The sequence below is a fragment of the Electrona antarctica genome, assembly GCF_951216825.1.
Source record: "Electrona antarctica genome assembly, chromosome: 12".
In the NCBI taxonomy this organism is placed as follows: domain Eukaryota; kingdom Metazoa; phylum Chordata; class Actinopteri; order Myctophiformes; family Myctophidae; genus Electrona; species Electrona antarctica.
The window spans coordinates 5,676,710-5,704,181 of NC_136793.1; the positions used below are offsets into that span (position 1 = coordinate 5,676,710).

Below are 27,472 nucleotides of genomic sequence, written 5' to 3' on the forward strand. Positions count from 1 at the left end.
GGGGTTATGGCCTGAAGGATTGGGGGGTTATGGCCTTAAGGATTGGGGGGTTATGGCCTGAAGGATTGGGGGGTTATGGCCTTAAGGATTGGGGGGTTATGGCTTTAAGGATTGGGGGGTTATGGCCTTAAGGATTGGGGGGTTATGGCCTGAATGATTGGGGGGTTATGGCCTGAATGATTGGGGGGTTATGGCCTTAAGGATTGGGGGGTTATGGCTTTAAGGATTGGGGGGTTATGGCCTTAAGGATTGGGGGGTTATGGCCTGAATGATTGGGGGGTTATGGCCTGAATGATTGGGGGGTTATGGCCTTAAGGATTGGGGGGTTATGGCCTTAAGGATTGGGGGGTTATGGCCTTAAGGATTGGGGGGTTATGGCCTTAAGGATTGGGGGGTTATGGCTTTAAGGATTGGGGGGTTATGTCCTGAAGGATTGGGGGGTTATGGCCTTAAGGATTGGGGGGTTATGGCCTTAAGGATTGGGGGGTTATGGCCTGAATGATTGGGGGGTTATGGCCTGAATGATTGGGGGGTTATGGCCTGAATGATTGGGGGGGTTATGGCCTGAATGATTGGGGGGTTATGGCCTGAATGATTGGGGGGTTATGGCCTGAATGATTGGGGGGTTATGGCCTTAAGGATTGGGGGGTTATGGCCTTAAGGATTGGGAAACCTTGTGCACTACTAGTGTACTGAGACAAGTCCAATTGTGCCTCTATATATTTTGTTTCCAACCACACACTGCAACTTCATTTATACCCTGAAAAATCACACCTGTGTGAACTGAGTGGTGCAACTCCCCTCTCTCTCTCTCATTAGCAGGCAACAGTGCAACACTATCTCTCGCTCTGTTTCTGGCACAACAGCGCCACTTTTTCCCCTACTGGTACTCTAAACATTGGGACATCGTCCCAGAGTGGTTGCACCATAACGTATGATGTTAACTTGTACCTCAGCGATTTTTTTTTTGTCTCAATCCAAGGAGGTTTGGGGAACACTTGTGAGGGTGATGCACAAACGGACTCTCCCCCACCACCCCCGCGATGACATGACAATAAAGATTCAAAATTAGAAACCCATATACATTTATTTGTTTTCCAAAAAGAAACCACACTTCTGGTACACTGGATTCTCAAAACACAACAATATTGTACAAAACAAAGACAAAGAACAAAGAAAAACAGAAAAACTGAATGAAATGTAGCCTCCGATAATTATTGATGACGGTACAAAGTATTCTACAGCCAAGTAGACTAAACCCTTCGGGTGAACAGATGGAACACGCTCCCAGACAGACTCTAGAATCAACCACAGCATCAGATGCTAGATTAGAAAAACTAAGGCAACAAACAGCAGCAATACTATTATTGCTTCATATTTACATTTTTATTCTTGAGAATAAAAAACACACACAGCTCTGTCTTGCAGAAAGATGGCTTCCCTGGACAAGCGCAGGGCTGCCCTTCAGAAAACAACATGACAGTAATGTGTCCGTGGAAAAAACACCACGACAGGAGAAGCCGTCATGACATGATGCCAGAAGAGTTCGGGTCTGCCCAAGGAGAATACTCGATACCAGGACTGTGAAACAGGAGTCACCAACATGTCCGTACACGGAGGGTCTGCCCAAGGAGAATAGACTCGATACCAGGACTGTGAAACAGGAGTCACCAACATGTCCGTACGCGGAGGGTCTGCCCAAGGAGAATAGACTCCATACCAGGACTGTGAAACAGGAGTCACCAACATGTCCGTACGTGGCAAAGACTTGGTCTTGTCCGTGGCAAGTTTTAGATATTCTGTTTTAAAGGCGTTGCAAACGGGGAGCGAGGAACGCACACGTTGTTGTCTGGATCAACGACAGGTCTGCTCAAGAGGGGCGCGACAACGCAAGCGTGAAAAAAAAGCTAAACCGAATCCAGGTCTGGTGAGTCACGGGGGGGCGTGTGCACGTAACGAGCACGCACGCAACAAGTTCACGGGACCGCGCTCACGTAAATACGCTTGCGTTGTCGCACCGCGACTTCTCAGAGCAAAAACGCAGGTCTCGTTGAAAATGAACTATAGGCTCGTTTTATCGCTCCCCGTTGGCAAGGCCCTTTACACGCCATTTATAATGTTCTTATTCTGATCATTAGGAGTCCAACTAGTACTAGTGGTTCTTAAAGGTTTTATTTTCAAGGACCTCCTGTAACTGAGAGTTACAGAGCTGTCATTCAGGGCTTTCTATGTATGTGTTTCTGGTAATATTATTGTCCACTCATTTTGTATGTCAAACATTATGTGGACCACAAGCCAACATGGTGACGACCCCTGGGGTCATGACGACCCCTGGGGTCATGACGACCCCTGGTGTCATGATGACCCCTGGTGTCATGGTGATGACCCCTGCTGTGGACAGGATAGAGGAGAAATGATTGCGTAAAGGAAGAGAAACGTAAAGAGGCAGGCCCGGTAGTGTAACGGTAACAACAGGGAGTGATTTGCTGATCCTACTCGGCTGACGACACAACAACAAGGTAAGAAAGAGCTGAACAAGAGACATCGTCCTTGAGCGTGAAAGAGTCTGGGTGGTGGTGGTGGGTGGGGGGGAGGTAAGGAATGACGGAGAGGAGACTGCACGTCAATATCGAGCGGAAAGTGACGCTTGCGGAGCGGGATGCGGTGCATGGAAGGAAGGATGGATGGATGAGCGAACGGGAAGTGGGGTTCTGTTTCACGCCGCCGACCGCCGGCGGATGACAAACGCCCCCCTCTGTAGCTGTCCCAGGTAGATCCTCATCTTGGTGCTGTCGCTCGTCTTCCTCACCCAAATCTGAGGAGAGAAAAAAGAACAAACATCTAAAAATCCCTCAAAACGGTAATTTAGAACACGCGTTCTACAGCCAAAATGGCTCACTGTAGACCAGGCATTAGCATCTCTACTGCTAATGCATCTCTACTGCATCTCTACTGCTCCAATCTTCCGCCGTAGTCTGAAAACCCACCTCTTCAGACTCCACCATGGCCCGTAGCACTTGCCCTAGCCTAGCCCCTTAGATAGCACTTTATGTAGACTTAGATAGTATTTTAAACAGACTTATAGCTTGTTACGTAGACAGCTCTAGAATTGTATTTTATGTAGTCATAGCACTTTATAGTACACATGTATAATATATAATGTAGTATAGTATGTATAGTTTACATAGATACTCCACTGTTACGTTCTTAGTTTACGCATGATTCATGAGAACTGATGTATGCCATGCTTTTGTTATTGCTTAATGTAAGTCGCTCTGGATTAAGAGCGTCTGCTAAATGCCTAAATTGTAAATTGCTAATGCATCTCTACTGCTAATGCACCATTTACCATGCCAGATCATGGTCAGGGCGTTGGAACACTGTTTGTTCCCCTACCGTACCCGGGGTGGGCGGATTGTTGGGCACGGCGAAAACTCCCAATTTATTTTTTTGGTTTTGGTGCAATGAATTGGATTAGCCCTTGCCAAAGAGCACCACGCTGACATGTCTCTCTTCTGGTTTGCCACCCAAGCTAATCTCCCCAGCCAAACAGCTGTACAGAATATATTCGGATACTCTCTGCATGGCAAACAGCGACTCTGACAGTAGTCGTAGCCGAGGCTCACCTCATTGGTCCCCACCGAGCTGATGACACAGCTGATCTTGGTGTTGTCTTTGGACTCCAGGTAGATAGCCTGGCTCTTGTGGTACCTGCACACGCACACGCACACGCACACACACACACACACACACACACACACACACACACACACACACACACACACACACACACACACACACACACACACACACACACACACACACACACACACACACACGATTATGGATTTGTTACGAGGAAGGCCATGAGCGGAATCATGGCGCCTGTGCCATCAGTGAATGGTTTCACTGCACACATATATACCAAATAATTGCACCCAGACAGACGAATAACTCTCAGCCCCCCTGAGACAGCTCTCTACAATAGGTAATCTGACAGCCATGACAAAACAACAAAACTTTTCAGCCCCCCCAACTTTCACCGGGAGGAGTTGCCCCCCCCCCCGCGGTCGACGCCGACAACCACAACATGTGATCGTTAATGAACCACCCTGCTGGGATAATGAGGCACGTTTTCGTCGGGCAGATCCTTGCGGGTAAACTTGCCTCCGATTGCAGGTGACTGGGCACTGGTTAACCCATTTAGACCGGACGTCGAAATATAAAAAATGTATTTTTTAAAATGTATTTTTTTCTGAAAAACCTCATGTTTCTATATCAGTGGTTCTCAATATTTCATGTCAAGGACCCCAACAATTATATGTAATTGGCCGCCGACCCCCATCTGAAAATATGTTGTTCCAGGAACCCTCCAGAAGCAAAGATTTGAGTTAAAAACGTTAATTCTGAAATAATATACATTCAAAGATTTGCGCCACATTTTGACAATTTTTCCCCCAGAAGCAAAGATTTGAGTTAAAAAAATGTTTGCCTTAAAAAGATAACATTTCTCTCTTGAACTCTTTGGTTAAAAATAGAAAAACAAAATGTTCTGGTCCAGGATACACATTTTTATCCAATCATCTGGAGACTGAACTCCACAAAGAGGCAGTTCTTAACCAGACATTTCCCTCTCATCTAGTTTCAATGTATAGAGACTCTGCTTTCCAATTCCACTGGTTTGTCTTCTATCCTGTACGAGGTCTGATTTGATACATATTGGTGTTTCCGGCTTGAAAAAAATACTTTTCGATTTGCCTAAATACCTGGAGAGACAGACGTGACGGTTACTGAACAACCACATTTTAGCAATCATTTCTATGTGAATATAGAGCCATTTAACCCATTTAGACCTGAGGATGATTCTACAAATGTCTTCTAAATCCTGACAGTTTTCACAAAAAAACCCATGTTTCTATGTCAGTCGTTCTCAAACAGTTTCATGTCAAGGACCCCCAAAACCATATGTATTTGGCCGCCGACGCCCATCTGAAAATGTTGTTCCAGGGACCCCCCCTAGAAGCAAAGATTTAAAAACGTTCGCCCTGAAAGAATATATATTCTAAGATTTACGCCACATTTTCACGATTTTTCAAAAATAGCGAGTGCAGCGCTAAGAGCTTGTAGATCTGCTATTTTTCAATAGCTAAAGTATAACATAATGCTTAAAACACCAAAAGGGGTTCCCGCCCAGAATGGATTAAGTTCCTCTTTATGAAAGGGGTAGGGGGGCGGGGGGGGTAATTAACTATTTGTCAGCGTATTGTTCGGATGCAGTGCTCATAGGCTGCACCAAAAACTGTCACGAGGTCTCTATTGTAGAAGCAGACTGCAGCACCGTACATAATTCAGACACTTTTAGACTATTACATTTTCCCTTCGCTATCCAGTAGCTCTTAACTTAACCCATTTTGGGCGGGAACCCCTTTTGGTGTTAGCATTATGTTATGCTTTAGCTATTGAAAAATAGCAGATCTACAAGCTCATAGCGCGCCACCGAGTGGCGCGCTACGAGCTTGTAGGTCTGCTATTTTTGAAAAATCGAAGAACGACTGACATAGCTTTTTCAGAAAACTGTCACGATGTAGAAGACATTTTTAGAATCTGATCTCAGGTCAAAATGGGTTAAGTAGTACACTAATATCCCTGTCTGCACACTGCATAATACAAAAAACAAAATACCACCAACCATCAAATTGTAAGTGCTTGAAGTGATTGAGTATGGCTATGTGGCCATCTAGTGGCATTCTACAGTATTACAGTCGAAGATCAGCTGAGTCAGTGGTTCTCAAAGTGGGGTCCGGGGATCTCCAGGGGTGCTGGGGGGGGGGATTGTGATCGTTCTAACCACTTTAACCATGGCATCCAAAAATGGCAGATATACAAGCTCGAAAAATCTTGAAAACCTTTGATTAATGCAAAAAAAATATGCATTTTCTAATGAGGTTAGAAAATGCAAATGGGGGGTTGGGGGGTGTCCCTGGCACAAAACATTTTTTGTGCCATTTTCAGATGGGGGGGGGGGGGGGGGGGGACACGGCCAAATATATCAATTTGGGGACCCTTGGCACAAAAGTGTTAACCCATTCTGGACGGGAACCCCTTTTGGTGCTTTAAGCATTATGTTATGCTTTAGCTGTTGAAAAATAGCAGATCTACAAGCTCATAGCGCGCCACCGAGTGGCGCGCTATGAGCTTGTATATCTGCAATTTTTTGAATATTTATTCCTTCAGAGAGAACGTTTTTAACTCAAATCTTTGCTTCTGGGGGGGTCCCTGGAACAACATATTTTCAGACAGGGGTCGGCAGCCAAATACAGATATTTTTTGGGGGGGTCCTTGACATGAAAATGTTTGAGAACGACTGACATAGAAACATAGGGTTTTTCAGAAAACTGTCAGGATTTAGAGAATTTAAGAGAATCACTGGAGATACGGTTGTGAGCCTGACTCATGTACGCTGAAAAAGGACTCGTACCATCTTTTGTCGTAGTAGAGTTTCCCCTCCTCGATGCGGGCCTCGTATCGCTGGGAGGGGCTCTCCATGGGAACGGTGGGGAGGTGCTCTGGGGAAGAGGGGGAGACTGAAGGAGGAAAGAGGGGCCGTTAAATCAATCTACTTTACCATGGCCAAGTCAAACCCAGTAGCAAATCAATTTGCTAAAAGCATGCAAAAATAATGCTCGATTCGTTGCGCTACGAGATGCGCGACTGATTAAAAACGTGCATGATGTTAAAAGGATCCCTGGCTAATTATCCTTAATAGATTATAATTGCTCTATATTACATAAATTACAAATAAAAATAGCACCTTAAATATTTTATTCATTTTAGAAATAGTCAATCTGTCAAATCAATAGGGAAATATTTTCTTACGGTCTAAAAGGTTGTGTTTATATTATTATGTCATAATCTGTTTATATCTGCATTTGAGAAAACAAGCCCATATTTCTAATCTAATCAGTAGAGATCGAGAATAAAAGGCCTTGCAAACAGGGAGCGATAAAAACGCGGTTCATTTTCAACGAGACCTGCGTTCTTTGCTCGGAGAAGCGCTGCGACGCGTTGTGAACTTGTAGATCGGCTATTTTCAGCAAGTGTAAAATCATGTCGCCATTATGACGACATCAGGGCTGCCAAAACACATGTTAGTCGACTAAATCTACTGTAGATTGAGTCGATATTTAGTCGACTAAAACTAGACTAACACCAAAACATTCCAGGTGACTAAAATGTGACTGAAACTAATTGAAAACTATTCAAGAGACTAAAACTAAAACAGAAATTTGCTGCCAAAAACAACACTGCATAGCACATGTAAATGCTCAAAATCTTAAAAAGAAAAGAAAAGCATGTACGGTATTGTGAATATACCACACAACACAATTCTATGACTTTAATGCAGACGTACCTGGACGCTTTGGTGACTTCAGCTGCAAAGAGAAGATGTAGAGAAACATTACAAAATTAAAATCAAAGTATGTAATGAGAAAATAAATCTGTTGTGTTTTAGTATTTATTTTTTAATATGAAGTTTACCTTATTCAGTGTTCTTAGATCTTCTGTGATCTGATCATCCGTTAGCAGGTAATTTAACTGAGGTGAGGTCAGTTAGGGAACATATTTAATAATAGTATATAGTAGTATAGTAATAATAGTAATTTAACTGAGGTGAGGTCAGTTAGGGAACATAATTAATAGGGGTGTCAAAAAAATCGATTCGAATTAGAATCGTGAATCCGTTATTCAAAATCGATTCATAATTTCCTTTTTTTTAGATTTTTTTTTCTGGTTACAGTTAAAGGAGTTTTCACTACATGGTGTCTGTGATATGAAATGTAAGCTTACCCTAATCACAGTAAACATCATGTCTGTCATTTTTAAGTTACTGTAGTCACTTCAGTTCAAGACTGGAGTAGATTGTGATGAAATCCTATGTGTTGAATCGAGAATCATTTTGAATAGAAAATTGTTTCGAATCTGGAAAAAAAATGCTTTTGAATTTGAATTTAATTTGGATTGAGAATAGAGTTGAATCAAATCGTGACCCCAAGAATCGGAATCGAATCGTGGGACGCCCAAAGATTCACAGCCCTAATATTTAATAATAATATGTAGTATATAGTAGTATAGTAATAATAGTAATTTAACTGGGGTGAGGTCAGTGGTTCCCAAAGTGGGGTCCGGGGACCCCCAGGGGTACCCGAGGGAGTTCCAGGGGGTCCCCAGCTAAATGATAGTTTGGAACCAAATGGACCATTATGGGTCTGTAACTCAGTGTACAAATGTACATTTGTACACTCCCGAGTTAAAATAACATTGATTTTACAATATCAATCGGGGTCCCAGAGATAGAAATGCCATTCAATGGGGGTCCATAGAATAATTCATGTCAAACTGGGGGGTCCTTGAAATTCAACGGGTTGAGAATCACTGCTAGAGCCGTAAAAAATCTCTTATGAGGGTCCCTGGCATATCTTTTCAAATGGGGGTCCGTGGGCTATTTAGTGTCAATTTGGGGGGACTTTACAGGAAAAAGTTTGGGAAGCACTGAGTTAGGGAACGCAACACGGGGCACATATTTTTGCATTATCGTCTGTCGGGTGGAAACCTCCTACTGTATGTCCAAAACTGACCTTTCAGGATTCAAATTTAAAAGTAGGAAAATCGACAAATCTCAAATCGTGTGACTTCGTGCCACGTTTCCACCTTGTGTGCATCTACTACTCAGTGTGAGACGCTGATCTGTAGTATGATCACGTGGTAGTGGGCGTAGATTTAACAAAAAAACTTGCAAAGGTAATGCAAAGGATATCAGGTGCGGTTTTCTTCGTTTGTCTGGAATGGGGACGGGGTCGTTGGGTCGCCTCCGCAGCTTCCTGGTCATGATGGGCTTCACCTCCATGGAATCTGCACGTTCAGAGAGTCAAAGTCGTACGATTAGTCACACGTTACGCAGTGAAATCTGTTCTCGGCATTTGACCCATCTCTTGGAGCGGTGAGCCGCAGCGTGCGCCACACTCGGGAATCATTCGTTTATTTGACCCCCCAATCCAACCCATTGATGCTGAGTGTCAAGCAGGGAGGCATTGGTCCGTTTTTACAGTCTTTGGTATGACCCGGCCGGGGATCGAACCCCGACCTCCCAGTTTCAGGGCGGACACTCTAACCACAAGGCCACTGTCTGAGCACGTAATAGAACATTGGACACTCTGGGACTTAAATAACCACTAAAGATTGTACCATGTATTGGGGAGACTTCAAGATTCAGAATCTTAGCTTGCTGTTCTGTTTGTGGTCACAGACAAGATACACAAACCAACTGTCACTCTAGCACATGCCGGCACACATGCCGGCGTATACACAACTTCCAGAACTTCTACCAGTAGGTGATAGCAAATTGAGATCCAACAATCACAGTACATAGGGCTTTAAGCAACTAGTCGACTAGTAAATCCACTAGTCGACCTTGTTGACTAGTTGATAAGAAAAAAAAAAGAAAAAAATGTTTTCCGGTTTTTGTAGGCCTCAAGATCAGCTAGATTAGTTAGTCTCTAATGTACAGTTTTAAATGTACAACTAGTATTAAAAAAAAAAAACATAAGCCTACCTATTTTTTACATAATAGGTAGGCCTAGTTAAACAACTAGTCGACTAGTAAACTAGGCAATTAGTCAACTAGTAAAAATCACTAGACGTGAAAGCCCTAGTAGTACATCACTGCAAAAGCAACATTCAGCACCAAAGTGACAATAGTCTCTCGGCTGTGGCCATACTATACTAAACAGGGACTAGGCTGTGGCCATACTCTACTAAACAGGGACTAGCCTCGGCTGTGGCCATACTATACTTAAACAGGGACTAGGCTGTGGCCATACTATACTAAACAGGGACTAGGCCTGACGTCGAAATGAAAAAAAAAGTCTTCTGAAAGAATATATATTCAATGAATTTCACGAAAGCATTTCACAATTTTTCAAAAAAAACAGACCTACAAGCTCATAGCGCGCAATTTGCAGCAATATCTGGTTTCCCAAATATAATGGCTGCACCGAGTGCTTATGCTCTTGTATGGCACTAATCACAACAACTCAGAACCAGTGATGTAAATAGGTTTTCAATGTGATGGGTGAGGGTCCCGGGACCCAGGGGTGATCCTACGAGCTGGTCCCGGGACCCAGGGGTGATCCTACGAGCTGGTAGATCTGCTATGGGATGGGTCCCGGGACCCAGGGGTGATCCTTTAGATGGGGTCCCGGGACCCAGGGGTGATCCTACGAGCTGGTAGATCTGCTATGGGATGGGTCCCGGGACCCAGGGGTGATCCTACGAGCTGGTAGATCTGCTATTTTTGAAAAATCGTGAAAATGTGGTCCAAATTTGGAATATATATTCTTTCAGAGCGAACATCTTTCCTTCTGGGGGAGGTCCCTGGAACAACATATGTTCTGGTCTCCCCACACAGACATGTCTGTGACCCCCCCCCCCCCCCTCTGGTCGCCCCATACGTACCGCCTGTCAGCTCCATCGTCAACTTCTCGTTCTCAATCATCTTCTTCTTCTCCTCAGCTCAGCGATTAGGTTCTCTTTCAACTCGACCTTCTTGTCATCAAACTCCTTCACGGCTGCCTTCTTCTCTTTGATGTAGTTCTTTCCACCTGCTCTGTCTGCCCAAGAGAAAGGGGGGGGGGGGGGGGGGGGGGGTGGAGGCGCAGAGACACGGTGTTAAGTGGAGATCAGAATCAATCTTAATTGTCACATTACAAGTAAGGTGGGTGAATTCTTAACACAATCAGCGCCGGGATTTCTTTCAAAATAACAGCTCGGGGCACCGCGTAGATATGGCCGCTTTTACTCTGTAAGCCCCCCCCCCTTCCGTTCCGGGACAAAAACAAATGGGAGAAATACTAAAAAAAAATCACTGAATAATCCCTCACGTTCATATTTTGAACGAGAGGCATGTTGGAAAGTCAGAAATGAAGAGCTTAGTATATCCATCTGATCAAAACCACGGAGAGCTCCTTAGATTGGCAGATACGAGCATTCTTTCTGAGCCGTAAACCAAGGACTGTCTAAAGAGGACGAGACGCGAAGACCGTACGGGCGACGCCATGTTGCTCCATGGAAGGAAAGAAACATGCGCAATGGGCTATATGCAGCCAACACTTCCGCGTTCAGCTTCCTTGGTCTCAACTGCGCATGTTTCTTTCCTTCCATGGAGCACCATGGAGCAACATGGCGTCGCCCGTACGGTCTACGGTGGCCTTCGCGTCTTGTCCTCTTTTAGACAGTCCTTGCCGTAAACAGGGAAGTGAACGACAACACGCGTGCGCAAAGAGAAAGGAGTATGGTGCAGAAGGAGGCCAACTCAAAAGAAAAAAAGGAAAAAAATAAATCTGAATATTTTTCTCTCGTTTGATATCAAAGAAAATGCGCTACGGTTGGATTAGTTATGACGTTCCCACGCGCCGCACGGTCTAAATGGGTTAACCCATTGTGACCTGAGATCAGATTCTAAAAATGTCTTCTACATCCTGACAGTTTTCTGAAAAAGGTATGTTTCTATGTCAGCTATTTTTCAATAGCTAAAGCATAACATAATGCTAACACCAAAAGGGTTTCCCGCCCAAAATGGGTTAAAACACATTTCACTTGGGTCTGTGCAGACTCAGAGCCACCAGACCTGCTGCTCTTGTTCAGCAGTCTAATTGCTGCTAGATAGAAAACGGTTCAGGAGTCTCTGGTGTTATTGCTCATGAACGCTCCTGTATCGAACTTAAAAGAGACTAGCTGAGGTGTGTTGTTCACCTTACAAGTCACAATTGCAAAACGTGGAGATGCCATAAACTGCAGCATGAACGGTGCTTACCTCAAGCTGGAGAAACAAATCTGCGGAGACAGAAGAGAGGAAAATGGTGTGACTGTCTGTTAACAAAACATCACATTTGAGGAAAAACAAAAAAAGGGAGATCCAACATGATGGTATGTGTGTCAGTGTTGTTTTTGTCGACTAAAACTAAGACGGAAAATGTTCCGTCGACTACCTTTTTCCACGGATGAAAACTACATGGAAACTAAATGAAAACTATGCTATGATGACTAAAACTAAGACTAAATATACTGACAATTTCATCAACAAATAAAAACTAGACTAAAATGTTAGGAAGGGACTAGTGGACAAGAGATTCACTATGTCATTTTACAATAAGTTGCATGTGTAGCAAGTGTAAAAACAGTCATTACGATGGCATCAACGCCCACCAAAATACATTTTAATCGACTAAATCAACTGTAGATTTAGTCGACTAAAATCTTGTGATATTTAGTCGACTTAAAACTAGCACCAAGACATTCCAGGTGACTAAAATGTGACTGAAACGAAATGAAAACTATTCAAGAGACTATGACTCACAGAGTTACTGAAACCTACCTGCGTTGCGGAGCCTCTCTTTGTACTGCTGGTCCAACTTCTTCATTCTCTTCTGGTACTCTTGTAGTGTGCCTGCAACGCAAATGACCTTTTACTAAACTGATGTTATTGTTCCGGTGAATTCCCAGATCATTATCATCTGCGTAAAACTGGTAGAAGATGTTGCTGCGAGAACACAGCAGCACCGAGCCACTAGACCATCCACTGGATCTATTCTTGAAAATCACTTTGTCTGTTAACCAATTCAGGACCGGGAACGCCTTGTGGTGTTTTAACCCATTTTGGGCGGGAACCCCTTTTGGTGTTAGCATTATGTTATGCTTTAGCTATTGAAAAATAGCAGATCTACAAGCTCATAGCGCGCCACGAGTGGCGCGATATGAGCTTGTAGGTCTGCTATTTTTGAAAAATCGAAGAACGACTGACATAGAAACATAGCTTTTTCAGAAAACTGTCAGGATGTAGAAGACATTTTTAGAATCTGATCTCAGGTCAAAATGGGTTAAGCAGTGTTGGGAAAGTTATTTTTTTATGAACTAGTTCAGTTCACAGTTCAAACATTTAAAAATGAACTTGTTCAGTTCATAGTTCATCATTCAAAATTTTGAACTAAAGTTCATGGTTCCAAAAAAACATTTTTCGTTATTTTTTTTGTATTATTGCCACAGCCCATAGGAATAACGTTTGCTATTGGGAATGAACTCCAACCTTTGGGATTAATAAAGTGACAACTTTTACAATATCTCCATTTCCATTATCCAAATTAATTCCTTATTATTTTTTTTTACATTTTGGAAATAATAGCTATTTTGCAATGTGAAATGCAAGCAAATTCTTAATCCTTTTCCTTGTCTTTTATTAATGAAAGAAATCAATGGGGGGGGGGGAAACAAAAGAGAAATGAGTCTAGGATTACCTACCTTCTTGTAATTGCTGCAGCTGTCTTTTCAAAGAGGCCAGTTTGTCTTGGTACATCCTGCAACAAACATGGATCAGAGAGCTGAACACTCATTCACCGTCTGCAACGGCACCAACATTGTTACGGAGAACTCCGTCCTGTGCACTCGGCGTGTTAATCATGTTCTATTCATTTCAAATCACTTTTACACTGCCCCAAAATAAAACGCTTTCTCAGGTGCAGTTTGAGAATATTCCATTAAATCTTCTATCGAGTGGCATATGGGTTGGATTTTCAACATCCTCGTTAATAATACCATTCTGCAAATGGAGGCACTGCCATCCTCTGAAATATCCCCAAGTTCTGATAAAAAACAAAGCCTCAGAATGGCTTTGTATTTAATGGCATTTACGTTTGGACTCCAAGCGGTGTGGGGTAGAGTAGACCTCACACTGGGAAAATGCAATTCATGCTCAAACATAGGCATAAGTTGATGGGCTGTTTCAGGGCTGTTTTTGGGATCGCACCATTTACAGAACATGTTACATAAAACGTTCAGATTTCAAATATAAAGTACTCTCACCACGTGTGCCACAGGCGTTAAGACATTTCCTGGTACAGCGATTAGCACTGCTGCATGTCGCAAACCGTGTGCGTTCAAAATACTCAGTTGAGACACCGGGAATGCACTTGCCTAATAGTTTGTATTGGCAGTGCGGTCAGCGTGCCTATATCGAACACACCCAGCGTTTCAGAGTGCAACACATTTCCCGACCGATAGGGGCACGTAGTTGAAAGCCTCTTGGCGGGGAAAGAAAAACAGCTCGGATAAAAATGCCTTTCATTAAACAATGCAGAATGCACGGGGCCAATAGCCGTACCAGGCAGTGTTGTTTTTGGCAGAACATTTTTAGTTTTAGTCATAGTCTCTTGAATAGGTTTCATTTAGTTTGTCACATTTTAGTCACCTGGAATGTCTTAGTGTTAAGTCTAGTTTTAGTCGACTAAATCTACAGTTGATTTAGTCGACTAAAATGTATTTTGGTGGGCCTTGATGCCGTCGTAATGCCTGATTTTACACTCGCTGAAAATAGCTGATCTACAAGCTCACAACGCGTCGCAGCGTGACGCGTTGTGAGCTTGTAGATCGGCTATTTCAGACGCTTTCAGACGTCTCCTGTGTAAAATGACTTATATTGGATCTCTTGTCCACTAGTCCCTTCCTAACATTTTAGTCTAGTTTTTATTTGTCTATTTAGTCATCATAACCAATTAAGGCTAGCTCAAACAGTGCCAAGAAGCCAGCTTTCAATATACAGTAGTATTATGGATGTCTAATTTCCCGAGTTGTGCCTTTATTTTGGAAGAATAACGTTTAATAATAGGTCGTCTGCATCATATCACTTACTTAACCCATTTTGGGTGAGAACCCCATTTGGTGTTTTAAAGCATTATGTTATACTTTAGCTATTGAAAAATAGCAGATCTACAAGCTCATGAACTTGTAGTTCTGCTATTTTTGAAAAATCGTGAAAATGTGCCTCAAATCTTTGAATATATATCATTACAGGGTGAACATTTTAACTCAAATCTTTGCTTCTGGGGGGGGGGGGGGGGGGGGGGGTCCCTGTGGAACAACATATTTTCAGATGGGGGGTCGGCGGCCAATTACATATAATTTTTGGGGTCCTTGACATGAAATATTGAGCACCACTGATACAGAAACATAAGGTTTTTCAGAAAACTGTCAGGATTTTGAAGACATTTTTTTTTATTTCGATGTCAGGCCTAAATGGATCAATGACAAAGAGACACTTACTGCTCTTTGATTTCCACATAGTCGTCCTCATCGTGCTTGGCCAGGTCTGTCTCACTGGCATCCTCGGTGTCTGCCAAAGAAGCAAAGACAAGACGTCAAAGCAGAGCCATAGGGTAAAGACAGAGTTACGCAAACTCTGTTCACTTCATGGGACCACCCAGGTCCAATGGGACCTAGGTCCCAAACTCTTCTCCCTTCTGGCCCCAAAACTGTGGAATGCACTCCCCGTTGCAATCAGAACTGCAGCATCACTCCCAATCTTCCGCCGTAGTCTGAAGACCCACCTTTTCAGACTCCATCATGGCCCGTATAGCACTTACCCTACCCCCTTAGATAGCACTTCTTAGACTTAGATAGCATTTGAAACAGACTTATAGCATGTCATGTAGACAGCACAATAATTGCATTGTATGTAGTCATAGCACATCATAGTACATATGTATAGCATAGTATATATGTATAGGTTATATGTATAGTGTCATTATATAGATATGTTCTAGTTACGTTCTTAGCTTACGCATGTTATGATAAATGCATTTTATATATGTGATGTATTCCCATGCTTTTGTTCTTGCCTAATGTAAATCGCTCTGGATTAAGAGCGTCTGCTAAATGCCTACATTCTAAATTGTAATGGCTGCTCTCCTACATAGACTTCTATTGAATGGGGACGACAACCGGAAGTTTTGAATGGGGACGACAACCGGAAGTGTACGGAATGCATTGGGAGTCTATGGGCTCGCGCGAGTACATGAACCCACGTGACCGGGCTTGTTTTATGCCCCCTCAATAACCACAACCCTTCTATTAGATGGTTCTGTGTCAAAGAGACGAGATACCACACACACAGTACAACTTCCAATCAGCTTCCTTCTTGTGCAAAGATCTGACCCAGCAGATCTTGCTCATAAACCATGCCAGCTGGGTACAACCTGCACACTGGCATCCATGCCCTGGAACCAGCTAAGCCTGGTTTATACTCAGTTCAGTTGCATGCATTGCAGTAAATAGCAGATATACAAGCTCAGTAGATAGATCAGCCATTTACTGAGCCCGAAAAAAAAGGCACGCAACTTACTATAAATGAGGCTTATAAGCCTTGCCAACGGCACGGCACCACCCCGGGCCCTAAACGCTGCGATGTAGTTGAAGAGACAGACAGACAGGAGTCACAGGACAGGACAGCGCGTGGATCCATTTCCACCACAACGTGCGGGTGGGTGAAGGCAACCGTCCCCGGCGGCCGGAGAGCGAATCAATGAATGGCAACCGTTTTTCCATCTTGACAGTTCAGAATGATCCACGTAGAGATGAGATGATGACACATCCCCCCAAATCTATATCACCCCATCATCACTCTCTCTGACTGAACTAAAAAACACCCAAAACCTTCTTCGAAGGAGCACACACAGACGTCGTCATCCCAGACCCTGCACTTCCACCACCACGGTCCCGGATAACGGTAGATGTCTCTGTCAAAGGCCGACGGTGTGTCTGCCGCATGGAAGAGGAGGAGGACGCCGGGCCGGGTCGGTGGGATTAAAGTGGAAAGCCTCTCTCTCTCTCCCCCAACTCTTCCGTGTCCCACTAGCCACAGCCAGCCCAGCCTGTCTGCAGCAGCAGCAGCAGCTCTCGATGCTAACCGTTAGCATGTTACCATTTAGCGAGGAGTGGAAGGAAGGGAAGGCGGTGCGAGGATCGAGTGGACGGATCGAGTCAGTCAGTCCAGTCGATCGACGCCAACAGAACAGAAACAGGGGCCGACACTAGAACAACACGACACTAACTAAACGACAACTCCACGACCACCACCACCGGGCCCAAGTTTAGTTTGATCAATCAGCCACGTTTTAGAAAACATAAATACACGGTAATAATAATATAAGACGACGCCGGTGGTTGGTTGGTACACGTTAAGAAAGAAGGCCCCCAGCCAGCCAGCCAGCCGGGCCGGCCCGGCAGGGCAGTGCACAGAGCTGACACAGCACCTTTTCGGTGACCAGCAGCCAGCCGACCAGCCCCAGCCCAGCCATGCTAGCAGCAGCAGCGTCGGGTCCGTCCGAAGGGACGTGCCCCCCCCCCCGGGCCGGTGATATTAAAGTGTTAGCTCCAAGTTAGCCACCTACCGCTGCATTGAATTGAAACCCCTTCTTTTAGCTCCATTGATCATGTTAAAAAAAAACGACGAACAGGTAAAAACCACGCAGGCCAACAGGCAGGCCGGGACGGTCCGTGGTGGTGAAAAGAATTGGATCCTATCGGCTCTAATAAATAAACGACCAAAAGGGAGTTAGTTTAGTAACGGTATAGTTTTGTCTTAACAAACTAACTAAACCAATAATACCTCGCATTGCTGTCATGTCATCCTCTCTCTCCCGGACAGCGTCCTCCTGTCCTGTGTGTGTCTCTCATGCAGTCATAGTGGTGGTGTGGGAGTTTAAAGGACGCACACACACAGTGACGGTACGCCGAGCAGAGGCGAGAAGGTTGTTTCGGTTGCGGACTTTGCGGTGCTGCTGTGTGTGTCACAGTGTGTGTGTGTGTGTGTGTGAGAGAGAGAGAGACAGTGTGTGTGGTGCTCGTGTGATACTCTCCCCCCGCTGGGAACGAAAGATAAGCAGCTAAAAAATAAATAATAATAATAATAAACGAACACCACATCTGCACGCGTCGCACTGTTAGGTTAATTTATTGTAGATCTGTTTCTTTCGTCTTTTTCTTTTTCTTTTTTTAATTCTTTTTTTGATTTTATTAATTAAAAACGAATCGTGCAGTGTGACTTGGAAATGAAAAACACATTTATTTATTTATAGCCAGCCACGCGAGAGGTCAGGCTTTAAGTCGGTCATCTATAACTCAAAATCGCGAGATAAAATGTGAAAAAATAAATAAAGAACGTAATTTCGAATTGAGAAAATGGAAAATAAACACATTGGGAGTATTTTATTTATACATGATCCGTTAAAGTTTGTCTTTTTAAAAGACGTTGGGTGATTTAATTTCCAGCGGGTTTCAATCAAACCTCAGCCAGCCAAACATATCGTTTAGCGCGTTTTAAACATTATAATGGGGGCGGACGGACGGTGTTGAATTTATTATGTTTTTTTTACCTCTTATTTAAAAAACTCCCAGACGCGGCAGAGTAACTACAGACGCGTATTAAACCTTTTATTACACAAGTTTTAACATTAATAATCCAGCAAGTAGTCTGAGCCACGCTCGGTTGGTTCGGTGGTTGTTGAAGCCACTATGGTTTTGTTCGGGTTGGTTGTTGTTGTATTTTTTTTGTATTTTCTCTTACCTTCTTCAGAGTCTCTCCCTCTGAAGCTGTGATCCTCCTCGTCCTCCACGCTGTCCAGCTCCTCCTCGTCGTTGTAATAATCCACCATGGGCGACAGCAACGTTGAGGCCATTATTATAATAGCAGTACGTACCGTACAAAATGTAAACAAAACGTTCCAAAATAAACAACAATCTTATTTGTGTTTTGTTTTTTTGCACACACACACACACACACACACACAGGGCTTCGCTTGGAACAGCGCCTACAACTACCAGGACCCCCTCCGAGCTGTCCGACGATACGCCTGCATACGGTGTACACATTAATTAATTATCACTCGGTTCTATACGTGTAAAGGCTGTGCATGGATGATGGCTTAATTATTTTTCACTTTTGATTGATATTATTATTATTAATACTAATTTACATGTTTTACAGTAGCGTTGGATGTCGAGATTGAAACAGGCGTGTAGGCGCCTACCATGTGTTTTTTTTCTATTATTATTATTTTTATTTAATTTTGTATCTGTATGACTTTATCTTGAACAAATAAAAAGTGTTTCTATGCATTTGGTTTATTACCTTGTGCTGTTCTTTCTCACTGTACATCGCTCTGGGTTAACTGTAAAGTCCATAGAGTTATAGTTAAAGTCAAGAGCGTCTGCTAAATGTCCAGTGTCCACCACTGACGCTGTACACACATTCTGCCACCAGAGGTCGCTGCAACTCAACAATGTACACCGCAACTCGGCGTGTGAGTAACCTCGCCACCAGGCTTTCCACCTCGGAGGAAAAGTGTAATTGATTGATTGATTGATTGATTGATTGATTGATTGAATATGAATACTATCAGTTTGCAAAAAGAAGCACAGGGAAGTACAGTCTGCTAGGGAGATTTTAAACCCAAGAAAGCCTACTTGGCTACTTGAGTTGAACCCGGGCAGCCTGGGTGAAAAGCAAGATTCCTAACTGCAGCTAGACCATTATATTGCTGTCCTATTCAATAATTTAATCTTAATTTAACTCTGAGAGAGTACAAATGGAACCAAATGGACCCTAGCAGGTCCATTTGGTTCCATTTGTACATTCTCATAGTTACAGACCCATAAGGGTCCATTTGGTTCCAAACTATATCATTTAGCTGGGGACCCCCTGGAACTCCCCTCAAGGACCCCACTTTGGGAAACACTGGCCTAGACTACTATTACAGTACCTAATGGTGACGGGTAAAATGTTCACTATTCACTTTTCACTATAGTCACTATTCAAAGTATTGTAGCGTTTACGGTCCCTCAAGCTGACTCACTAACTCAGAAAATAAAGGGAGGAAACAGGATTAACGTTTAAACCAGAGAACCGGGTTTTATTGCCCTTTTAATACAGGCTAACAACTGGGTTGGGAGGGTGCCGAAAATAACAAAGAGGCTGCTCTGTCTGTCTCAGTCTAGGCTTCTCACTCTCTCCCCACTGTGTCACTTCCTCCTTCCTCTTCGCGCCTTCTCCTCTTCACCAACCACCTTTCTCCATTGTTTAACCCCCTCTCAGCCTCACCTATCACTGCATACCTGAACTAGGCACCTCCTCCCCCCATCAAACCCCAACCCTCCCCCAAGTCTCTGTCTTTATTCCTGGGGGGTCGCTACATTATTTTTTATTCAACAGCTGACTTCAACATGCTTAAAGGTGAGTAAACAACAACCTTCATACTATAAGTAATGTTGTGGAGTCCAAAGTACAATATGTGTCTTTAAAAAAAAAAAAGTTTTATTGGGTTTTTTCCATTTTTTTAAATACAAGACATACAAGGAACATGGTACATAAAAACAAAACAAAACAACAATAGGCTATGTGTCTTTAATAGAAATGTAATGTTTTGGTGTTAAAAAGAAGAAACTCAAATAATGTAGCCTAATGTAATTGAGTACAGTACTTGTTAGTGTCCACTAGGCCTACTGCATGTCACACAGGTGGCTTCATTACAATAGTTTTATATAGTATAATAGTTTTATGCTCCCATGAGTGGCCGAGTGTGTTGTAGTCAGGAAGCCAGTCACCCAAAAATATGAGAGGACCTGTGATGTCATGCTGTAGTTTTTGTTTCTATTCATTTGGTCATTAAAGGACCACTTCACCACTTTTCAACCTATCTTCATATAATAGGTCCTCTACTAATAATCATGATATAATGGCTCAATTTTTTTCTACTCGGTCTGTGTCTCATACGAGGGCTGTGGGCAGTTCAGAGACCCGTCCACCAGTGACATCATCGTTAGGCAGATTTATTTTTAAACACGATTCTTTTACAAACATTTTTAGATTTGTATTATCGTGAGAACGGTGGCTTCCATTTTCGCATTGCAACTTTTCATGAATAGAAAGCCTGCAGTTTCCATTAGCTTGGATTCCCCATCGATGATGTCACTGGTGGACAGGTCTCTGAACTGCCATCAGCTCTCCAATGAGACACAGACTGAATAGAAAAAAATAGTGCCATTTTATCATGATTATTAGTGAGGACCTATTATATGAAGATAGGTTGAAAAGTGGTGAAGTGGCCCTTTAAGGTCCACAGAATGAGAGGCCTGCTCTGCCGGAAACATCACGAATACAAGTTGTGGCACTGGGGCCACACATTAAAAGTAAATTAATCCACAAAACTAGCGTCATTTGTATTGTTGACCTATTTCTAAAATATTAGCGCAACTTTCGTTCAACTTTGACCCCTCTATCACATGGAACTATTTTTTTGGGCGTAGTGATATGGACACAAAAAAATCACACCCGTGTGAAGTGAGGGGCGCTAATATAATAAAGTCTAACTCATGTTGATTAGGTGATGTAATGGTGATTTAAAACAAACGGTGACAAAACAAACATTCAATTCTCTTTATTGTTAATGGGATTTAATGTTGGTGTGTTTAGGGACAAGATGACGTACATTTTCCCTTCATTGTCAATGGCGTTTTTAAAACAAACATTGAACTAAAAAACAAACATTAAACCTGTATATAGGAGGGGCTAGCACCCCTCACAAACATAGCGCTGTGTGATAGTGTGGTTAAAAATGAAGGAAAGTTGCACTATATAGAAATTGGTCAACAATACAAATGACGCTAGTCTTGTGGATTAATTTACTTTTTAAGCGTGGCCCCCTGTGCCCCCCCCACAAAATGACCGGAACTATACTTAATATTTCACCAAAACCAGAGCAGAACTCCCACCACGGGACTCGAGCAATCAGTTAATACAGTTGCAACCACTATATTAATGGCAAGTATTTCATACAGCTTAAGTAAAAAATATTCGGAACTATCCCTTTAAGTAAAAAATAAACTTTAAATTTTTGTCATTCCGTTGTGAAAACAGTCACTTATAGCCTATAGGCTATTTATTGATTGAATACTTCATTAACTCTTATTGCCCAAGGGGTATGTGGAACCATTAAATCAGTGCGCCCAGCGATTTGCAGCTTCAGAGCCCATTTCAAGGTGACACGCCATCTTGGTTTGTGCTACTGTAGATCAGTGGTTCCCAAAGTGGGGTCCGGGGACCCCCAGGGGTACTTGAGGGAGTTCCAGGGGGGACCCTAGCGGGTCCATTTGGTTCCATTTGTACACTCTCAGAGTTAAATTAACAGTGGTTTTACAATATAAATTGGGGTACCAGAGATAGAAATGCCATTAAATCGGGGGTCCGTAGCATAATGCGTGTGAAACTGGGGGTCCTTGAAATTAATATGTTTCGGAATCACTGCTAGAGCCGTAAAAATCCTCCCTTATCGGGGTCACTGGCATATGTTTTCAAATGGGGGGTCCGTGGCCTAATAAATGTTGATTTGGGGGTCCTTGACACGAAGAAGTTTGGGAACCACTGCTGTAGATAGCATAGCATGTAGCCAAAAGACCCCCGAGGGGATCGACAACCAACGGAGGTGTGGGGGCGGCTGTGGCTCAGGAGGTAGAGCAGGTCGTCCAATGATCCGTCGGTCGGAGGTTCGAATCCCGGCTCCTCCTGTCTACAAGTGTCCTTGGGCAAGACACTGAACCCCACACTGCCTCCAATGAGTCGGTCGGTGTGAGCTCGCCACCATTGGTGGCGAGCTCGACCAACAGTCAACCAACAGTCGACCAACAGTCGACGCCAGCGTCGACCAACAGTCGACGCTGGCGTCGACCAACAGTCGACGCTGGCGTCGACTGTTCGCCGCTTCACCTCCCAATGTATGAATGAATGAACCATTGTAAAGCGCTTTGAGCACTTGGAAAAGCGCTATAAAAATGCAATTCATTATTATTATTATTATTACTTCTAACGCGACTAGCGACGGGACCGCGCCGATGGGCCGTCGAAAAACACAATCTTTGGTTAGAATTGGAATCATTGATTTACAGTTATTTCACATTTTAAGATTTTTGATCCCATCCATTAAAATGGAGGGGGAACACTTTGGATGACGTCCCAACCGGAAATGCCATTGAATGTTGCCCAACAGTCCCCCCCCCCCCCCACACTCTGTTTTGAAACGAGTAATGTTTCGTCTTTTCATTAATCTCCGTTCTGGGCATTGGGCGTAATTAGCCTATTTGGTAGGACGGAGACCTCCGTTTTGGCCGGCCAGAGTGTTTATTGGGCCAACCCCCCATTGGGCCTAGGCTTGTTTCCATTGTGGTCCTCTGTATAATATCGGAATTGGTCAGAATCGGTATCGGCAGATATGACCCTGCAGTCATAATTTCATAATTGTGCACCGCTAGCAAATGGTGCATTTATATAGCGCCTTTATCCAAGGCGCTTTACATAGATTGTGCATTACATTTACCCATTCACACACACTGTACACATTCATACACCGAGCGATGACACCAACCTGCCCATCAGGAGCAATTAGGGGTTCAGTGTCTTGCTCAAGGACACTTTGATACTTTGACACTAACTGGGTACGAACTGGTACGGCATGACATCACAGGTCCAACCCTTTTTCTTGAGCTTTTGGGCCTGTGGCTCCCCGACTAGTAGGCCTATGTCTGTCTCAGCACGACCCATTGACCCCCCCTGTGTGTCTGAGCACGATCCATATCTTTGAGAACCACCGTTCTAAATACTAAGACTTTTCTCAAAAACCTATGTTGCTGTCTCATAAGATCCTTACCCGGTTTTAATTGGTTAACCAGGCCATGCCATTGGATGGTTTTAATGGGTTAACCAGGCCATGCCATTGGATGGTTTTAATGGGTTAACCAGGACATGCCATTGGATGTCTTAATGGGTTAACCAGGCCATGCCATTGGATGGAGGTTTTAATGGGTTAACCAGGCCATGCCATTGGATGGAGGTTTTAATGGGTTAACCAGGACATGCCATTGGATGGAGGTTTTAATGGGTTAACCAGGACATGCCATTGGATGTTTTAATGGGTTAACCAGGCCATGCCATTGGATGGTTTTAATGGGTTAACCAGGCCATGCCATTGGATGTTTTAATGGGTTAACCAGGCCATGCCATTGGATGGTTTTAATGGGTTAACCAGGCCATGCCATTGGATGGAGGTTTTAATGGGTTAACCAGGACATGCCATTGGATGTTTTAATGGGTTAACCAGGCCATGCCATTGGATGTTTTAATGGGTTAACCAGGCCATGCCATTGGATGGTTTTAATGGGTTAACCAGGCCATGCCATTGGATGTTTTAATGGGTTAACCAGGCCATGCCATTGGATGGTTTTAATGGGTTAACCAGGCCATGCCATTGGATGTTTTAATGGGTTAACCAGGACATGCCATTGGATGTTTTAATGGGTTAACCAGGCCATGCCATTGGATGGTTTAATGGGTTAACCAGGCCATGCCATTGGATGGTTTTAATGGGTTAACCAGGACATGCCATTGGATGGTTTAATGGGTTAACCAGGCCATGCCATTGGATGGTTTAATGGGTTAACCAGGCCATGCCATTGGATGGAGGTTTTAATGGGTTAACCAGGACATGCCATTGGATGGTTTAATGGGTTAACCAGGCCATGCCATTGGATGGTTTTAATGGGTTAACCAGGCCATGCCATTGGATGTTTTAATGGGTTAACCAGGCCATGCCATTGGATGGTCAGTCAGAGGCAGTGTTGTTTTCGTCGACTAAAACTAAGACGAAAAATGTTCGCCGACTACCTTTTTTCACTGACAAAAACTAAATGAAAACTAAGCTATGATGACAAAAACTGAGACTAAACATACTGACGATTTCGTCAACAAATAAAAACTAGACTAAAATGTTAGGAAGGGACTAGTGGACAAGAGATCCAGTATAAGTCATTTTACACTTGGTTTACAAGCACACAACACAAGTTGTGCTTGTAAATCGGCTATTTTCAGCAGGTGTAAAATCAGTCATTACGACGGCATCGATGCCTGCCAAAATACATTTTAGTCGACTAAATCAACTGTAGATTTAGTCGACAAAAGTCTTATGATATTTAGTCAACTAAAACTAGACTAAACACTAAAACATTCCAGGTGACTAAAATGTGACTAAAACTAAAATAAAACGTTTCAAGAGACTATGACTAAAACTAAAATAGAAATGTGCGGTTTAATGAACTTGTCATGACACCAACATGTCCTTCATAAGACCCTCTGACGTGCAGTGTGCCAGCGCACTGATAAGACCCTCTGGGCCTGTGCCCACCGTCTGGGCCTGTGCCCACCGTCTGGGCCTGTGCCCACCGTCTGGGCCTGTGCCCACGGCCTGTGCCCACCGTCTGGGCCTGTGCCCACCCTCTGGGCCTGTGCCCACCGTCTGGGCCTGTGCCCACCCTCTGGGCCTGTGCCCACCATCTGGGCCTGTGCCCACCGTCTCAGTCAATAGCACGTTTTGTTGGGTGTCCAATTGCTGACCATCTGGGGAGAGAGACCATTTGTTCTTGCTGTTGAATTGAACTTCACTGTTTTCTTTGATTAAAAAGCTGCTTGCGGATACAGACACCGCATTCTAATCCCTGGATTCCTTTCATCAGTTGGTGGAGCCTGACTTGTTGATAATATAATAGTACAAAACAACAAATACATGGCTCTGGTTCCCAAGGCTATACTAGTACATTTACTCTGATTTGTCAGGTGAAAACCTGAAAGTCCTTCAGTGACTGAAGGGAAATATAGTACTGAAGTTCAGAGTTTTGTTCTTACAAAACTGTGCTGCCCATTCTGTCAAAGAGAAAACGCTGCCACACTAGCAGTGTGTCACTTGACTGTACAGTGGATAAATCACAGACATCAGATCAGTAAAAGACAAGGCAACAATGTTCTGAGTAGAGACTTGCATAGACCTGAACACAAGACTAAACGCTCACATTAAGTCTTCCTGCTGGCGCCCTGCCAGCGATCTCCATCCATGAACGGAACCATGGACAGTTCCATAGTTTCAGAACCATGGAGAACGCAGCTGTGTCCAGTAGACCTGGCAGAACCTGGACTTAAAGGGCAAGAACACTTTGATAGGTTTTTTTGGGGGGGGGGGGCAAGAAATGCTCCATTGATTAGAAATGTATCATTCAAAAGTTTCTTGGTGAAACAGCTCTCAAAGTCACTCTGTTAGCCTGTAAAGAAATACAAACAAAGCCGATATAGATTAGAACATCTACAATATAGATTAGAACATCACAAAACCTAGTAATGTTTGTTTTTTAAATGAAAATGTGAACTACCTGTTCATTTGACTATTTGAAGATCCAGATCCGGGTGCATGCGTGTGTATGCGTGTGTGCGTGGCACTTCGATACACCCCAATATAGGGGTACTGACATCACGGATGGTTGACATCATAGAACTGGCCGATTGGCTGAGAGGCATAATGACGTCATGCCTCAGTGCTCAGACCGTGTACTTAAACAACATACTGATCGAAGCTCATTGGACAATCAGAACTCGGTCATAACGGCTCACCTGGACATCTTTACCTGAGATAAAGAAGATCCCGTCACAATGTCAGACAACACCAAGCGACTCGTCTTCTCCATCATTCAGTTCTTAAACGACCAGCTCGGTTCTGGGAAACTGTCTGCGGATTCCCAGGAGGGTTTAGAGGTGGCCGTGCAATGTTTGGAAACGGCCTTTGAGGTTTCCGCCGACGACCAGAGCTTCGCCGTCTCGCAAACGCTGCCAGAGATCTTCTCCAACGCCGTATCCAAACTCCCGGCGGCGGCCGCTCCCCAGGCCAAGGCGGCCACGACGCCGACCAACCAGCAGATAGCGGAAGCGGAGCAGCTCAAAGTGGACGGAAATGCTCAGATGCAAGCGGAGAATTTCTCGACGGCCGTGGAGTTGTACTCCAAGGCCATCGCCCTCAGCCCGCAGAACGCCGTGTACTACGGCAACAGGGCCGCGGCCCACAGCAAACTGGGCAACCATGTTGGAGCCGTGCAGGACTGCGAAGCAGCCATCAAGATCAACCCCAAGTACTGCAAGGCCTACGGCAGGATGGGCACGGCTCTGACCAGCCTGAACAGGCACACGGAGGCACTGCACTTCTATAAGAAGGCTCTGGAGCTGGACCCCAGCAACCAGACGTACAAGTCCAACCTGGCCATCGGCGAGCAGAAGGTGCAGACCCCGCCGACGGGCCCCACCGACGGAATGGGAGGGATGGACTTCTCGGGTTTGTTCAACAACCTGGAGTTGAGGAACATGGCGACCTCTCTGATGAGCAACCCACAGGTGTCCTCTCTGATGAACAACCCACAGGTGCAGCAGCTGGTGTCCGGGATCACCGGGGCCTTCGGACCAACGGGAGCGCCCGGCGCAGCTGAAGGCGGGACCCCGACTACAGATGGGGGGAGTGGCCAGGCCTCCTAAGGCAGTGGTTCCCAAACGTTTTCATGTCAAGCACCCCCAAATTGACACTAATTAGCCAGGGACCCCCATAAGAGAAGATTTGTACGCCTTTAGCAGTGATTCTCAACCGCTTAAAGGACCCCCAGTTTGACATGGATGGTCTACGTACGGACCCCCATTTGATGGCATTTCTATCTCTGACTCCGAGACCCCAATTTATAT

The 27,472-nt window shown here is 44.2% G+C and overlaps 2 protein-coding genes across 2 annotated transcripts; one reads left to right on the plus strand and one right to left on the minus strand.

The window, feature by feature from the left end:
• Positions 1–1,061: 1,061 nt before the first annotated feature.
• suds3 (SDS3 homolog, SIN3A corepressor complex component) lies at positions 1,062–18,721 on the minus strand. Its single transcript, XM_079517166.1, is given in 14 exon segments — positions 1,062–2,815; positions 3,627–3,711; positions 6,479–6,584; positions 7,412–7,433; positions 7,540–7,596; positions 8,792–8,910; positions 10,513–10,569; positions 10,572–10,652; positions 10,655–10,667; positions 11,870–11,889; positions 12,431–12,502; positions 13,351–13,406; positions 15,148–15,217; positions 18,449–18,721. Coding segments are annotated over 14 exon segments (969 nt in total). The 5' UTR covers positions 18,561–18,721; the 3' UTR covers positions 1,062–2,716.
• A 7,680-nt stretch (positions 18,722–26,401) lies between these two features.
• Positions 26,402–27,271, plus strand: LOC306933621 (small glutamine-rich tetratricopeptide repeat-containing protein alpha-like; the record flags this gene model as incomplete). Its single annotated transcript, XM_079515938.1, has 1 exon — positions 26,402–27,271. One exon carries the CDS (start codon positions 26,402–26,404, stop codon positions 27,269–27,271), a length of 870 nt encoding a protein of 289 aa, XP_079372064.1.
• Between the last annotated feature and the right edge of the window lie 201 nt (positions 27,272–27,472).